Source organism: Haliotis rufescens, unplaced genomic scaffold (assembly GCF_023055435.1).
Source record: "Haliotis rufescens isolate VD_foot unplaced genomic scaffold, xgHalRufe1.0.p SCAF_3, whole genome shotgun sequence".
Taxonomy (NCBI): Eukaryota; Metazoa; Mollusca; class Gastropoda; order Lepetellida; family Haliotidae; genus Haliotis; species Haliotis rufescens.
Window position 1 is genome coordinate 43,610,651 of NW_025964001.1, and position 16,752 is coordinate 43,627,402.

At 41.3% G+C, this 16,752-nt stretch overlaps 1 protein-coding gene across 1 annotated transcript in view; it reads left to right on the plus strand.

Annotated features, from left to right (window-relative positions):
* Positions 1-1,074: 1,074 nt before the first annotated feature.
* The window catches only part of LOC124123849 (xanthine dehydrogenase/oxidase-like), a 40,829-nt gene continuing 25,151 nt past the window's right edge, over positions 1,075-16,752 (plus strand). Inside the window, exons 1-18 of the mRNA XM_048402979.1 lie at positions 1,075-1,276; positions 2,852-2,909; positions 3,061-3,157; positions 5,922-6,030; positions 6,134-6,260; positions 7,260-7,321; positions 7,701-7,775; positions 8,764-8,835; positions 9,755-9,893; positions 10,211-10,378; positions 11,179-11,255; positions 11,724-11,817; positions 12,286-12,398; positions 13,125-13,312; positions 13,807-13,957; positions 14,640-14,820; positions 15,139-15,317; positions 16,227-16,346. Of these exons, the coding sequence (XP_048258936.1) occupies positions 1,238-1,276; positions 2,852-2,909; positions 3,061-3,157; positions 5,922-6,030; positions 6,134-6,260; positions 7,260-7,321; positions 7,701-7,775; positions 8,764-8,835; positions 9,755-9,893; positions 10,211-10,378; positions 11,179-11,255; positions 11,724-11,817; positions 12,286-12,398; positions 13,125-13,312; positions 13,807-13,957; positions 14,640-14,820; positions 15,139-15,317; positions 16,227-16,346 (2,049 nt within the window). The 5' untranslated portion in view covers positions 1,075-1,237. The remainder of the gene's footprint in view (positions 1,277-2,851; positions 2,910-3,060; positions 3,158-5,921; positions 6,031-6,133; positions 6,261-7,259; positions 7,322-7,700; positions 7,776-8,763; positions 8,836-9,754; positions 9,894-10,210; positions 10,379-11,178; positions 11,256-11,723; positions 11,818-12,285; positions 12,399-13,124; positions 13,313-13,806; positions 13,958-14,639; positions 14,821-15,138; positions 15,318-16,226; positions 16,347-16,752) is intronic.

The window sequence follows — 16,752 nt, forward strand, 5'->3', positions numbered from 1 at the left end:
AAATTCAACATGGCAGTACACGCTGTATATTTTCAGCTCGGTATGTCTTTACCATAAATGGCTCGGAACTGTCACACTGTTGTATGAGATGGACCCCAGAGTGTTATTTCAAAAACGAGCAAACACAGTGACGTACATACATTACTCCAGCATGCACTCGTCTTCAGGCGAACCAGAACTACAACATAAACCGGTTTCGGGTTGAGGATTATGGACTCGTCCGCCAGAAGCGTAACTGGGGTACATATGCCAGTATGTCGTATCCGTGGCGACAAAGACCCACGAGTTTACATTCATACTTCTTGCAGATGTCGGACTCGGTGAAATAAACCTCAGGCCAGCACATACTTGGCATACCTTCAAGAATAACCTGTATTTCTACATATGGACAATATTTTTCACAAAAGAACTCATGTGTTACGTATACTAATTGTGTGCACATTTGGGACGCAGTCGTCTGAAGCGTCAAAGTTCGATGTGACTTTTATCCCTTAGGCGTGCCAGAATCCCATACTATGAAAGTTCGAATCCCATATTCGTCCTGGTCTTTGTTTTGTCAGCACCATACCCAAGATCGTGGGTTTCACCCTAATGGTAAATGTCGGTAAGATCTGCATCAGCCTGGATTCGAATAGGGACTGGTCGGCTCGGAGTCTGCATACTGTTTCTGAGAGGGGTGTCCATGTCAAACTGTTGCATGGTAACTCGTTGGGCTTAGCACTGTCAAACCGACAAAGTCCGTACAAGTACAAGCAGTCACACACACACGAACGCACACACGCACGCGCGGCGCTGTATAAGTGCAATATTCTTGAACGCGACTTTAAACCCCATTTCACCTCACCTCTCCTCCAATGAGTGAATGAATGAGTATGGTTTTACGCCCCTTTTAGCAATATTCCAGCAATATCACGGCGGGGGACACCAGAAATGGGCTTCACACATTTTTCCATGTCGGGAATCGAACCCGGGTCTTCGGCGTGACGAGCGAACGCTTTAACCAAAGGGCTACCCGACCGCCTCTCTTCTCCAATGAAGCGACACATAAAGCTGCTTGAATTGAGAGTAGTGAGCATTGAATCCCAACACTCGAACAACGTCGACGGGGTGAATCACTTATCAGCCCACTGTGTTATTTCACCACAGCCTGCAACTCCAGGTCAACCTTGACCTTTGACCTAAAACCTGTCTGTATCAGCGGTTACAAGTTGTGCTGCAGCAGCCTCCACTCCTCGTCATGCAGAACAATCTCATCTTCTTCGTTAATGGTGTGAAGGTAGGTGACAATCTTGCTCGATTTGTCATTTCAACAACTGTGTAACCCTATCACTGCAGAAGAGCTCTGCATTAATTGTTGACCCGGGCCTCGTGGGGAGCTCCCTGTGGAAATCCTAAACAGCCCACTGAGATCAAATTTGGATTCAGGTGTTATTACTTTGCAGTTATAAATACCGAATGAAATGCCCTTTGATGCTACACGACATGTCGGAATAAACAAGTACAACAGACGAGATATTGATCACATGGTTGAAAACCAGATACTATTCGTTGAAGACGAATTCGGAATATAAAACGAATCACGACTGAATTAAAACATCACAGACAAAGATGTGTAATATTTTCAATAATTTTCAACTATTTCGTAAACGTCTTTTTATATTAAATATTTGTGTATTCATAGAATATAGGTCAGTGAGGAAGACTATAGACCCAACTTGACCCGTCCAGGGAGTATATGTAAACAAGCTCGGTATTAAGAATTGTGAAACTCGGTCAGTCAACAAGTAGCTGTAGCAATTGTAGGGATTCTCGTGTGACCCTTTGCGTAGGTGAAGAATATGATTCAGCGTTAGCATGTGACACTAGTTAAAGAGTTATAACCTTCAACGGTATCCCTCTTGATCGGTGTACTTTTTAAAACCGTCAAATGTTAATATGAATTATTTTGCAACAGATTGTACACATTCCGGATGCGATCAGTACACAAGACTTATCTAAGTGTGGAAAAGCCAAAATAACCTATAACAAAGAAATAGAACGGTATTTCTCTATCCTTCTCTAGCACACAGTTCAATTGGTACATGCTGAGTCACTTGGCTGTGCAGATGAAAATAGCAGATACACTGGATAACTTTGGAGCACGTAGCTATTTAGCCCTGACATAGTAAACAAAGTAAAAGCTTAATTCTGAGTCACGGTCCGGCGTCCGGTCGACAGTGGATAATCATGTAGCACATATCTGTCGTCGGGGCCCATTAAAAGACAGGGTGGTCACAATCACTGACCCGCAGGACCCACTTGCACAAAGCGATCTTAGCGCTAAGATGATCGTTGCTCCCATGCTTTAGGCTTACAATAGTCGTAGCGCTAAGATCACTTTGTTCAAGTGGGCCCAGCTGGCCGATTCCTGGTCCAGGCTGCCATAATATATCTCAAGTTGTCTTCTCAATGGATTTGAATTTAAATCTTCTCCAAAACTACTGCACATATCAAAATCATAATTAAATATTAATAAATAAGTAAAGTAAATTGTTGTGTGTTGGCAGATTTGATTTGAGTTGATTTAATACAGATTTATTAATTATAATATTGCCCGTTAATACATTCCGAACTCATTTGAATTGATCAGGATGCAGTAGGTATAATGAAATACACCGTCAATCATTATATACTACTCAAAAGAAGTTAAGGAACCTCTGATTCTTTCTCATTGCCATAGTTAATCTGTCATAGCATGACAGATTAACTACAGTAATATAAAATAATCTGGTGTTCTTTAACTTCTTTTGAGTAGTATATATGAAGTCAGCAAGACTATAGCAAGTCCGCAATACCACTCTATACATTCCAGGTGACAGAGTCATGCCCCGACCCCCGGGCCAACCTCCTCAACTACCTCAGACGGACACGTATCCTTCCTCATACATCCGTTGGGGTAAGGTGTTTACGCGAGACAAGGTCAGCTTTGTCTATGCTAACGTACGTGTAGTTCGACATGAAACTTTTGATAGTTTTAAATTTGGGAATGTTAAAGATCGTAAATTCCTTGACGTTAGGCAGTGCGTCTGACAGGTTCCAAGGAAGGATGCGGAGAAGGACGGTGTGGAGCTTGTACCGTCATGCTGTCCCGTTATGATAGCGACGAGAAAACTATCAGGTGAGAACACTGCAGATGAGTTGAGGTTTTATCACAAAAATAATTGGATCAAGGTTCATTGGAATAATCTTGCGAATCTCCCGAAATAATCTCCCGTACATTTCACTGACAAGCAATCTAACGACACCCATATCTTGTCATTTTGTTATTCTGTTATTAACCAATATGATGCTCTGCACCTCTTGTTATTCTGCACACAACAAATATAACGATATGCACCTGTTTCTATTCCACAGACACACAGTATAATATTTGCCTCTTGTGTTGTTCTGCAGAGACATAATCTAAAGCTATTTCTTGTTATTCTGCAGACACACGCTTTTATACTGTGACTCTCTTGTTATTCTGCAGACACACACTCTATTGTCATTCGTCCCTTGACTGGTAGTAGTCTTTATTCAAATGTATTGAGCATGTCTAAATTGCTTTTGTGTTAACATACTGATATATATTTCCAGGCCAAACGTTTGCTTATACAACGAATAGTTATATGATTTTGAGCTCTCCGAAAGAGATGCATGCCAGTCTTGTTCATATGATTTTAATCTACTCTTCGTCACACATTTGTGCTCCCACACAAGGCCAAAACCTGTTAGCTGAATAATACTTCTATCTATTTAATCCCAATTAATTTTACCATTTTGGAGTGCCTGAAGTTGCATGTTATAACATTTTTTGACATATCGTGAGTAATATATATTACACCAGTACTTAACAGCTCTTTTGTATGCATAAACATACAGCGAATAACGTCCACATTCACCTCTCACAACATGATTTGATGTTGTGTTTCGAACTCCTGAAACTCGTTTACAAGCAATCATATGTACGCTCTCACTTTCGTTACAAATGTCAGGACTCCAGCCCCATATTTCTGACCTTTAAAATATTATAGGAGTGATTCTGGTATCAAATATTTTAAACAAAATATCAAAGGATAACGGCTTCAGTTTTGCTAAAGATTTACGTACTCCATATAACACTTTCTTTGCTTGTAGCGCTGCATCATTTACATGTTTACGCCATGATAAAGACCTGGTAAATGTTAAGCCAAAATATTTATAGTAGTTTTAACAATCGAGCTTGACTGCATCAAAAAATTATTTATCATGCCTTGATAAGATACCACCTCTTTTAAAAACAACAACCTTGGTTTTTTCTAAATTTACATAAAAATGACATTCATCGCCAAACAATTTTATTGTATTAATACGTTGCTAAAGTCCATACACACCATCAGAAACCAAAATGATATCATCAGCAAATAATAACAAAAAAGTTGAACAAGATCGGGATGTAGTTGTATTCAATGCGAACATGATAATTCTATATCTCTCGTTCAACATAGAAAACATCAGTGGGCTTAATACACAACCTTGTCTTAAACGAAAAGTACAATTAAATTCCTCCGAAAAGATATTGGATCTGACACTGGCCTTGACACGTTCATAGATATATTGCAAAGTCTTCACAAATTGAGGAGAGACTCCATACTGCAATACGATTCCCCATAATTTAGATCTATTTACAAGATCAAAAGCTTCCTTAAGTCTACAAATAGTGCCAAAATCTTGCCATGCTTTTTTGATAAGTAACGTTGAATAACTGCTTGTAGTATGTATATATTGTCTGTTGTACTATACCCCTTACGAAAACCTGCTTGTGATTCAACTATCTTGCCATAGGCACTGGCCCAATATGATAATCTATCTTTTAATACTACTGTTTAAAGTTTACTGAATGCACTTAATAGAGTTATTCCTCTGTAATTATTGGGAGAGGATACACCCTTTTTATACAAAGGGATTATTACACCTAAACACCATCCCTTGGAAATTTACCAGTATCAAAAATAATATTAAACACAAGTTCAATATAAGGGAACAGAATATCTTGAGCAGCTACAAAACTATGGGATCATATTATCCAATCCAGCAGATTTTGAACATTTAAGTTCTGAGATTGCTTTATATATTTCTTCTTGTGAAATGGGCGAGTCCTAGATAGAGGTAGATATATCATCAGGTACATGAACAGCTTCATATACATTATTATCTTAATCATCATCAACCATATGTTGCTGATCAGAAATATCAAACACATTTTTAAAGTACTCGTACAAAGTGCCAATACGTATAGGCGATTTATGTTGTGTTGTTGATTAACAGTGTTTCAACGTCCTCCAAAAGGACCTGACATCGTTGAGATAAGTTAACCATTTGTTTTTTTATCATTTCTACATACACGATTTTCCCTTCCAGTGTACATATTGCGGGCTGCAATGAAGTTCTGTAGATCTTTATCAGCCTTAAAATGTCTCAATGTCTTTAAAAGTCTTTCTCTCTCCATCCTATAAAACGCACATTCCTTATCATACCATGGCTGGGAAACGTTTTGTGTGTGTATATATTTTCATATGTCTGCTGACATACAAATTGCGGACTTCGCTGCTTATAGCGGAGTCAATATCATTCAATGCTTCATCACAGCATCCCTTGTTATTTTGCAGACACTTATTCTTCAGACACACAATCTAATGCTATGCCTCTCTCGTTATTCTGCAGGCACACAATCTAAGGGTATGTCCTATTGTTATTCTGGAGACACACTATCTAATGCCATGTCTCTCTCGTTATTCTGCAGACACACAATCTAACGGTATGACCTGTTGTTATTCTGCAGACACACAATCTAACGGTATGACCTGTTGTTATTCTGGAGACAAAATACAATATGAAGCTATGCCTTTCTTGTTATTCCGCAGACACATGGCCGTGAACGCCTGTCTACTGCCGCTGTGTTCCCTGCACAACATGGCGGTCACCACTGTGGAGGGGGTTGGCGACACGAGGCGGGGACTGCACAAGATCCAGGTAGGTGATGGATGATATAATTCATAAAACAAGAACAGTTAGTATAAACCACTTGTAAAGTAACCATTCCCGAGTTTCACTTCTAAGCCTCCCTGCATTCCAGGAGTGTCTCGCCGAGGCTCACGGGGTTCAGTGTGGATTCTGTACATCTGGCATGGTGATGTCCATGTACACACTGTTGAGGAACATCCCTCGGCCCTCCCAGGAGGACATCCAGTTGGCCATAGAAGGTATGTGGCATCCTGATCCTAAAAGAATAGTTTTCAATAGTCAATATAAGCAGGGTGGGGATTATCCTTCACAGGTCATACAGTAGGCCATAGTAGGTTTGTTGTTGTTCTCTTGGTCTCCGGAGCAATGTGATCTCCATGAATATTCCAGAGGCGCCATTGTTAATCCAGACTGACTGGATGGTCTTCAATAGTCCAGCGAGGTAAGGAACATACTTCACATGAAATTCAGTAGACCAGATAACGTTTAACCATATAGAAGGCATGTGACAGCCATGACTCTAGCATGATGCCATTCAGTCAAAGGCCACAGAAGGCATATGACAGCCATGACTCTAGCAAGATGTCATTCAGTAAAAGGCCACAGAAGGTATATGCCAGCCCTTATTCTGCCAACACGCTATTGACACATGTGACGTATACCATCCCTACTTCACGGGACATTCAATTTGGGATACTGTGTACCTCATTCAGCAATCACCTGAAGACATTTGGTTGGCCATTGAAAGTGAAGAACATCATCGTTACAAGTGAACAGTAGTTTTGTCATAGAAGACAAGGAATTCATCAACCTCCATTGGAGGACATTAATTGATTATTCAAACACCATTCAACTTTTACAGGAAAAAACCGTTTACTTGGTCATTGAAAGTAATGCCACTCTAAAAGATTAAAATCCATATAAATACTTAAAAAACCCGTGATATTTGAACGTTTTCTGTGTCAAACTTCCGTCATAAAATTTGGATGTCTGATATCTTAAAATGGATGTCATTCATGTTAATATATTAATTTCTATCAAGTCGAAGTTACACATGAGAAGTTTCTAAATCTACATATACCTCTTATCGGATGATAGAGCTAATTCAGCTTACACCGGTGGACTAAAGTGAGATAAATTCATGTTTGTTAGGATGAATTACACTTATGAGTTCCTCAATACTACAGAATTTAAGTTTGCATAATGTTATTGACCCATATTTCCCCACTTTAACCTAGGCAATCTCTGTCGATGTACTGGGTATAGAGCCATCATAGACGGATTTACAAAGGCAGCGCAGGTATGTTGATATGTGTTTGTGTTTTTTAATCATAAATTATCACCAGAATATAGTGAGTGACTTGGGTTTGAACGCTGCTGTGAACAGTCTTTAAGTTATTTCACCCCGTTCCAGATTAGCGTGTGAGACGTTTACCGTAGAACACTGGTATTGTGCCGAAAAAGGTTTAGGGCGAATCTGGGATTCATAGGATTCGTGTACATCCAAGGGAAACAACCCTGCACATCGAATAGAGGCGCCTTCGATGAATGGGCCCCCCATGTCTCCTCGTATAACTTGAAATACAGGGCACAAACCTATGCTAAACTTTTATGAAAATACTATGTCCTGTAATTCTAATGCTAAATGAAATACAGTGTACTTTTTGTTGTTCCTACAGAACACGTGTTGCCAAGGCGACAGTTCAACGTGTATATGTAGGTCAGAAGACGCAGAGGAACAACAGCCGAACAGAGTAAGGAAGAATACATCAAAACCTACAGTGTAAATTAGAAATGTGTACATGAATTAATGAAAAGATAACATAGAATATCCATGTGACTGAGGGACGTACATAGAATATCCCTGAGACAGAGGGAGGGTCTTTATAAGATATCCCTGGGAACGAGGGACTTCTAAAGAATATCCCAGGGACAGAGGGACTTTTATGGAATATACCTGAGAACGAGGGACTTCTATAGAATATACCTGGAACAGAGGGACTTTTATGGAATATCCCTGAGAACGAGGGACTTCTATAGAATATACCTGGAACAGAGGGACTTTTATGGAATATACCTGAGAACGAGGGACTTCTATAGAATATACCTGGGACAGAGGGACTTTTATGGAATATCCCTGAGAACGAGGGACTTCTATAGAATATACCTGGAACAGAGGGACTTCTATAGAATATCCCTGGGACAGAGGGACTTCTATAGAATATCCCTGTGACTGAGGGACTTTCAGGGATTATCCCTGGGAACGAGGGACTTCTATCAAATATACCTGGAACAGAGGGACTGCTATATAATATCCCTGGGACAAGGGACTTCTATGGAATATCATTGGGACCGACGGGCTTTTATTTAGAAAATCCCTGGGACAGAGAGACTTCTATAGAATATCCATGGAACCAAAGGACTTTTATGGAATATCCCTGCATCAGAGGAACTCCCATATATAATATCATTGAGGCAGAGGGACTTCTATAGAATATCTATGTGACAGAGGGATATTCTGTAGAAATATTTCCCGAGAGGGTATTCTACGAAAAGAATGCTCATTTTTAAACAATAGTATGACGTCACTAGAGTTTTATAAGCACGATATGTAATCGGATAATAAACCTACCTTTTCCAATAGATGTGTAGGAATTTATGCTTGGTTCTGAAGTTGGAAGAATGAACTACGTCGTTATAGACCATACCTGTATGTGGTTGTTAAACTGTATGTTTTTTCAGTGCAAGGATGAAGGATGCAGGTTTTCCCCTCCATCTCCCTCCCAGGATGTCATCTTTCCTCCGCAGCTCCTGGTCGGTAATCATTACAGCTGTAGCACGTGAAGTGTACTTGTGTCGTGGCATCTTGTCCGCCGTATGTCCCTGCATCCACCCGTAAAGCTCTCCGTCGTAAACATTTTCTGAAACAACATGAGAAATTTGAATGACCACTGTAATTGTCCTCTAAATATTGTTCAAATAATTCTGATGCGATTTTATATATGGCCACCCGAGAAGCCAAATTGTAACAATCGATGACAAGCTATATCATAATGAAATTTGATATGCAACTTTATCAAGGCCCTTGGTCGTCCTATTGCACGCTTTACATATATATACATGTACCGACATTGTATTAACTTCTTAAACCTCTGGCATTATGAAACTGCAATTTTCTGTATATTGTCCCAACAAGGGCGTCACTGAAAAGAGTTTTACGAATTCCGACCTAAATTCCCAAAAAGCTATTTTCAAATGTCATTTTTGCTCTGTTCAGCCAATTACTATTGTGTCAGTAGATTTAGTGTACATGTTGATTTAATGCCTGAAACCTAGTTTTGCATGTTCTTAATTTCCATTATATCATGGCCTTCATAATCAAATGTAGCAAATATTCCAGCCTATTCAGGTGAGCTACAGAGCAAAACTACTTGTAACACAGAACTCTTAATGGGGAAAACGACAAGTCGACTAGAATAAGTCATATTACGGAATGTCATATGTTGTGCATAGTTACGTCCCTTAACCGCACCAGGATACACTGGTCATTCGGCCCGAATATTATTCCTAATGTTCACGTCCTGCGTGACGTTGGGATTTTATCCCATACTGACCTAGCATGCACCGACATTGACATTAGATTCATATTTCTCACTCACATCAACATTAAGATCATTTATATAATTTTGTATATTGATTTTTAAAGCATTATCGTTTTATAACATCACTACAGGTGAAAGAAGAAAAGGAGCTGACAGTGACATTCGAGCACGAGGGTGTCACGTGGATCCGACCTCGTGACCTGCCTCATCTGCTTCAGCTTCTTGCTGATAATCCCACATCAAGACTGATCTCTGGGGGCACAACTATATGTAAGTTTAATATAAGGTCCGACCCGTGAAGAACCGGGTTAGAATAGGTCTTCAGCAACCGTAAACGTTGCCGTAAAAGGTGACTGTGCTTGTCGTAAGAGGCGACTAACGTGATCGGGTGGTCAGGCTCGCTGACTTGATTGATACATGTCATCCAAATTGCGTGGATCGATTCTCATGATGTCAATCACTGGATTAGCTTGTCCAACCTCGATTATTAACCCGAAGTTAATAAGCTCCATATGCCAAGTTTGCAAATCAAGAGTCCATTATATCATTGGGAAATCTATTCATTCAGAGCCTGTTTCATTCCTCAGTTCTCGACTTGAAGCTGAAACACAAGCTGCCCCAGACCCTGTTGTCCACCAGTCACATCCCCGAGTTGACCAGACTGACGGTGGAGGATGACCATCTGGTCGTGGGGGGCGGCATCACATTGGAGGAACTCAGGACCAGACTTCCGGGACTCGTCTCGCACCTGCCAGGTGAGGCAACTCTCCCTCGGAGGTATTCAAGCATCTGCCAGGTGACGTAACTCTCAACCGGAGATATTCACGCACTTGCCAGGTGAGGTTACTCTCACTCGGAGGTATTCACGCACCTGCTGTCTCCAGACAGCTGCATCGTGATGTAAATCTGTGTCGGATGTATTTAGCTGCCAGGTGAGGTAAATCTCACTTGGAGGTCTTCAGACAGTTGCCAGGTCAGATAAATCTCACTCGGAGGTATTTAGCTGCCAGGTGATGTAAATCTCACTTGGATATCTTCAGACAGTTGCCAGGTCAGGCATATCTCACTCGGAGGTATTTAGCTGCCAGGTGAGGTAACTTACTCTCACGCATGTTATTCATTTACCAGTCGGTTGAGATGAAAGTAAGGTCAACAAGGAAACATTCTCTTATTAGTGCGATAATACCGGGTAGTTATAGTACTGTTAATGATATAGAAAGACCAATTGACCCCTGCTAATGTCAGGTTGTTATAGTAGTGTTAATGATATAGAAAGATCCATTTACCCGTGATATAATGTCAGGTTGTTATAGTAGTGTTAATGGTATAGACAGGAGGCCATCATATAGGAGGTCATGTCAACAGGGAGTATATAGGAGGCCATGTCACTATTTGTAATTTAATAGTAGGTCTTGTCACCAGGTACAGATTAGGAGGCCTTTTCACCAGGGATCATATAGGAGGTCACATCATTAGGGGCTACAAAGGTTTTATAGAGGAGGCCATTTATCTAAAGACCAGCAGCTGTTACATCGTTACTACGCGTGTCTTGCAGGCTGGAAGACCCGGTCTGTGAGGGTTCTGGGGGATGCTCTCCGCTGGGTGGCCGCAGGACAAGTCAGAAACGTGGCGGTGGGTAGTCACTGCCTTATTTGTCAACAAAAAAGTCGGAAAAATACCACACTTTGCCTGTTTGTTTTTTCTTTATGTTTCATAACAAAGATACCAATTACGTAGTTCATGTGCTTTAAAATTAGAAACCTGATAGCTCGAGATACAAAGTTTCCCCTTACTTGGGATGTTAATAGGAAATTATAAGTAGAAGAATTATCATTTGTCTGTGTTGGTTAGTAATGAAACTACTTTATACGTCAACTGTCGCTGCAAAGTGTTGGATGTAATCTTCTCATCCCGGCTAGTTTGGGATCTTCAACCACCAGCTTGGGTTGTATACACTCCAGGGAATTCAGAATGATAACTAGAATGCAAACGGATCATCTGGTCGGGGAACAAATAAAACCTCATTTGAACAGACACTAGTACCTGGACACCTGCGGCATAAACATGTATGATATAATAATATGTCAACTATCGCTGCAGAGTGTTGGGGGCAATCTTCTAAACTCGGCCACAGTTTCGGATCTTCAACCGGTCTTCCTGGCAATGGACGCCATGCTGCACGTCAACAACGCCGGTAAGTTCAACTTCTTGGTACATTACACACGCATCTACACAACTCTGGTTTACTTTATTTGCACGTTCCCGTGTGTGAATGTCAGCCTCGAATAATACTGCCTTGGGCGAAGGTGGCTATAGTGTGATTTAGCACTTCAGCGTTCTATGTGCTATTGGATTAATCTGTTGTCATCCAAAGCTATGCTATAACATTCTTCGGGGCGGTCGGGTAGCCTAGTGGTTAAAGCGTTCGTTCGTCACGCCGAAGACCCGGGTTCGATTCCCGACATTGGTACAATGTGTGAGCCCATTTCTGGTGTCCCCCGCCGTGATATTGCTGGAATATTGCTAAAAGCGGCGCAAAACCATACTCACTCACTATAACATTCTTCAACAAGCAGAGGTTGGGTTTATTTTGTGTCCAATGTAAAATGCATTTATGTTTAGATGAGATTGCATGGAATGACAACTGTATCTTCTTTCCCAGTCAAAGGTGAACGCACTCTCCCTTACCGTGAGGTGATGAAGTTTACGCCGCCTTTAAATGGCCTTGACCCCACTGACGTCCTCGTCTATGTCACCTTGCCCTTCACAAAACAGGTGCGTGTTCATGTAGTGATGATGGTTTTGCTTACATATTATCGCTCGCCACGGAGTGGGGCGGGGGATGTAGGAAATGAGACCGTCCGTCCGCTTCTCAAAGAGGTCAATTTTCTCAAAAACTATTAAATTAGTAGAAATGACATTTAAACGCACTGATATTACTGGCCATGATCTTAAATGAGTTCGAAAATTGATGTCCTAACTTCATTTATGGTCTTTGCTCCCTGCTTTTCAACTAAGTGCACATTGTCTGAAATGGGACAGGTTTTCACAGAAAATCCTTAAATTACATGAATGAAAGTTTACGTTCTTATATAAGAGATACTTGTCAAGACTGAATTGTTCGAAAATTGGTGTCGTAAGTTACTTTGTATTGTCCTTGCGCCATGCTTCAACTTTGCGCATAGTGTCTGCAATGAGGACAAGTGTCCACAGAAACTTTTGAAGTTAGCTTATCAAAGAGATACTGATCAAGAGTGAGTTCGAGAATTGGTGCCATAAATTATGTTTTCCAGAGAAGGGACATGAAACGACCCTAGTGCCTATATATTAGCAAGGATTTATGGAACTTTTTTAGTGTTTCCATTCACTACTTTATTTACAAACAATATTGTGCTCCATGGCGGGGGGGGGGGGGGGGGGGGGGGGGGGGGGGAAGTGATAACGCTGTTACGTTTAGCATAATCGCGGGTCGTCCTAATTTGATGATGTTTGTGATGACAGGGTGACCACGTGATGTTCTACAAGCAGCAAGTACGGCAAGGGTTTGACACGTCATATGTTAATGCCGTTGCGGGGATATCATTTCAACCAGGAAGTGATGTGATTGACGATATATATTTCACTTTTGGTGGGCATTGTTTCAAGCCGGTTATGAAAATTCAGGATCTTCAGCAGGAAATGGCAGGGAAGTGAGTATAAGAAGTGATGTCATTATAAAGCCCCAGCGATCCTTCTCATAGAGATCTACAGTGGACCAGCATGAACATGCGGTTGTAGGGACTATGAGGAGATATTTGTAACTGAAGTCTCTAAGTGTTGGAACGGATCTTTGGTCTATAACTGGAACGTCACTGAACTTTTGCCATTTATCTGACTATATTGATGTAAAGAATATCTGCCTCCTATTGATATTTTCCTGCGACGTACATGTTATGTAACTTAGGTGATGAATGTTTCTGACGTCGATGATAAATGAATGTTTCTGACGTCGATGATAAATGTTTCTGACGTCGATGATAAATGTTTCTTACTTCACTGATAAATGTAACTGACGTCATTGATAAACATATCTGACGTCGATGATTGTGTCCATATCTGACGGGAATATATAAAATCCACCTGGCATCTGACATCAGTATTATTTTCATGTTGCTAATCTGACTTGCGCGTCTGTCTTTATCAGGAGTTGGTCCCTATCGCTGGTGCCAACCGTTCTTACCTCCCTTGGCAAACTCCTCGACAACAAGACGGCCATCACTGCCGACGCCAAGCATGTCGCTGTGGCCCAAGTTTTCAAATTCATGTTTGCTGTAGAAGAGGCCGTCAGTGGAAAGGTAGTCTAAAAGTGACATGAGTGAGAGTGAGTGAATTAATGCATTTGTCAGCACAATTGACCAGGCAAAGCAGTGTCTGAAAACCTGAACAATTACTCTTGACAATGAGGCAGCAACATGACAGGCAATCAGATCCTGACCACCACATTCAATTTAGTTGCCTCTCACAACCAGACCGTCTCCGTGGTCTTGTGGATAGTAGAGAGTGGTAGGTCGGTGGTTCCCCGGCTGCGTCATTCTAACCGACGCTTAAAATGATGTGGTACTTGTTGTTACCCTGCCTGTCGTTCGGTATTAAGGGAACTCTGAGTGGGGTGTCCATGTTACTCTGCGGCATGGTATCTCAGTGGACAAGCACTATAAAACCATAAAACAAGTACAAACACACACACACACACACACACACACACACACACACACACACACACACACACACATACATGCACGTCGTCATATTAGTGCAATAATCTTGAATCCGACGTTAAACCCCCTTTCATGTCACCTCCACGACCAGTAATGGTGTATGTGTGTCCTATTCGTAAATTAACGTGGGCCTATTGCGTGATGTATCGGGGTCCAACTGAAATATGCTTCTGTTCTGGAACCTCTCTCTTAACGGTACCGAGAGCTATCCCTTCCCAGAGTACCATTTACATGATCATATTGTTTCTTTTCTCTGAAGACTGCCCCCAATGCTCCCTCTGCCCTATCTACTGTCGACTACGAGAGTACCCGAGTGTTTGACAATGTCGGTCCTGATCAGCCACCGGAAGATGACATGCGTCGATCTATCCCACACTCCAGTGCGTTACAGATGACGTGTGGGGAGGCTGTGTACCTGGATGACATGCCGCGATCTGAAGGTAGCTATGGCAACACATTTTACGTTCTTGATCTTAATTTCACAAAGCGATCGCGGTTCTACGCTTGCTAAGTGAAACGGGCCAGATACAGAATAATGCATATGTCGAACCATGAAGCCATATCATTTGATGATGCGCGAGGTGTGCTGAGTTGCGTCCCTTGGGTACGCCAGAAACCTATGTTCATGGGTTCGAACCCCGATTCCCCTTCACTATGTTTCTGTGTTTGTCAGTACCATGCCAGTGTTCTTGGGTTTCACCAAAGTGGTAAACGTCACTCATTCTAATGTATGGTACAAATGTGTGCATACCTTGTAGGTGAATTGTATGCTGGACTTGTGCTGAGCACGCGACCACACGCTCGAATCGTAGAAGTGGACGTAACAGAAGCTATTGCGTTACCAGGGGTAACAGGATATGTGGATCACCAGGATGTGCCAGGGAACAACATTTGGGGCTGTGCTATTCAGGGCGAACACGTATTTGCTGAAACAGAGGTTAGTTACGAAAAGTTATCTTAAGTGTTATCATTAATTCACAACTGACTATGATTATTCATTTATGAGGATGGTACAGTTCCTAGGCAATTGTCATTATTGACAAATACAAATAAGATTTTCACCACATTCATTTCTATAGAGTAGAGGAAGACAGTGGTCAAGGTCAAATAAAACGTCGGTTAGTAAGGCATGTGCAACTCACCCACTCCCTCGGATGATAATATCAATACTCAAATGGACCCTTATTCAGGAATAGAATGTAGATATATTATTTGTTATGGTGTTTTTAGTTGCCGTATACGGTGTCATATTAGCTGACGCCTCGCCCAATATTTTTCTGCTAACCGCATACGACAACTAAAGACACCATTACGAATTTATTATGCCGAAAAGTTTACATCTGGTATCCATATCGCACATGTCATGTTAAAATGAAAACTTGACACTTACAACAGTTGACGTTAAGGGTCAAAGGGAGACTACTCTTTAAACCTTAGAGGCAAAACCTTGCTAATTACAAGTATAATCTTTATCAATAAAGTCACGAACGTGATCTAGAAAAAATGATAATGTCCTTGCACATCAGAATAAATGATATTAAAACACAAACAGTGTCGAATAACGAACTTCTATTCCAGAATTTTCATGTGAAATATGTGAGGTGGGTATTAGAAAATCCAAAATGGCTGTTACTGATATTAGTCTCGGTCTCATATTAGGTCAGAAACAACCATCTTGGATTTTTACTGACGGTATACGGGATCATATGGGGTTAGTTGTTCTGCTCTCTGATTGGTCAATCTCACTTTGAGGCATAAAAAAATACATTTAGTGTCCTGAAGTGGAATAATGATGCATATCATTCGTAGAGATGTCTTCATTAATATCATTTGAGTAATTTTTCAGGTCAGGTGTTGTGGCCAGGTTATCGGCCTTGTGCTTGCTGAAGATCGCCAGGTGGCGCTGGAAGCAGCCAGACATGTGACAGTGACATACGAGGATCTACCTGCCGTTCTTACTTTTGAGGTACTACGTCTGTGCCGTGGTGCACAGCAATTGGTTTTGGGTGTCTTAAGGAGAACTGTGCTTCGTGGTAGAGAACCCAATTCCAGTGTCGATATGAACGTTGTTATTGGTTCCCTGTGTGACATTGAGACAAGGGGATCATTAACTGTTTGAGTGAAAGGCATGGTATAATGAGTAAGAAGTAAAACAAAACGGTATCAGGCCTACTTGATTCCAACAGCTAGGACTGCCAATTTTCTCGAACGAACTCCGCCGTTAATCATCCCGTTGTAAGGTGAGGTGAAATGGCTTATGGACCCACATACAGAATTACTGGTCGTGGAGGTGACATGAAAGGGGGATGAACGTCGGATTCAAGATTGTTGCACTAATATGACTATAACTCTGTGTGTGTGTGTGTGTGTGT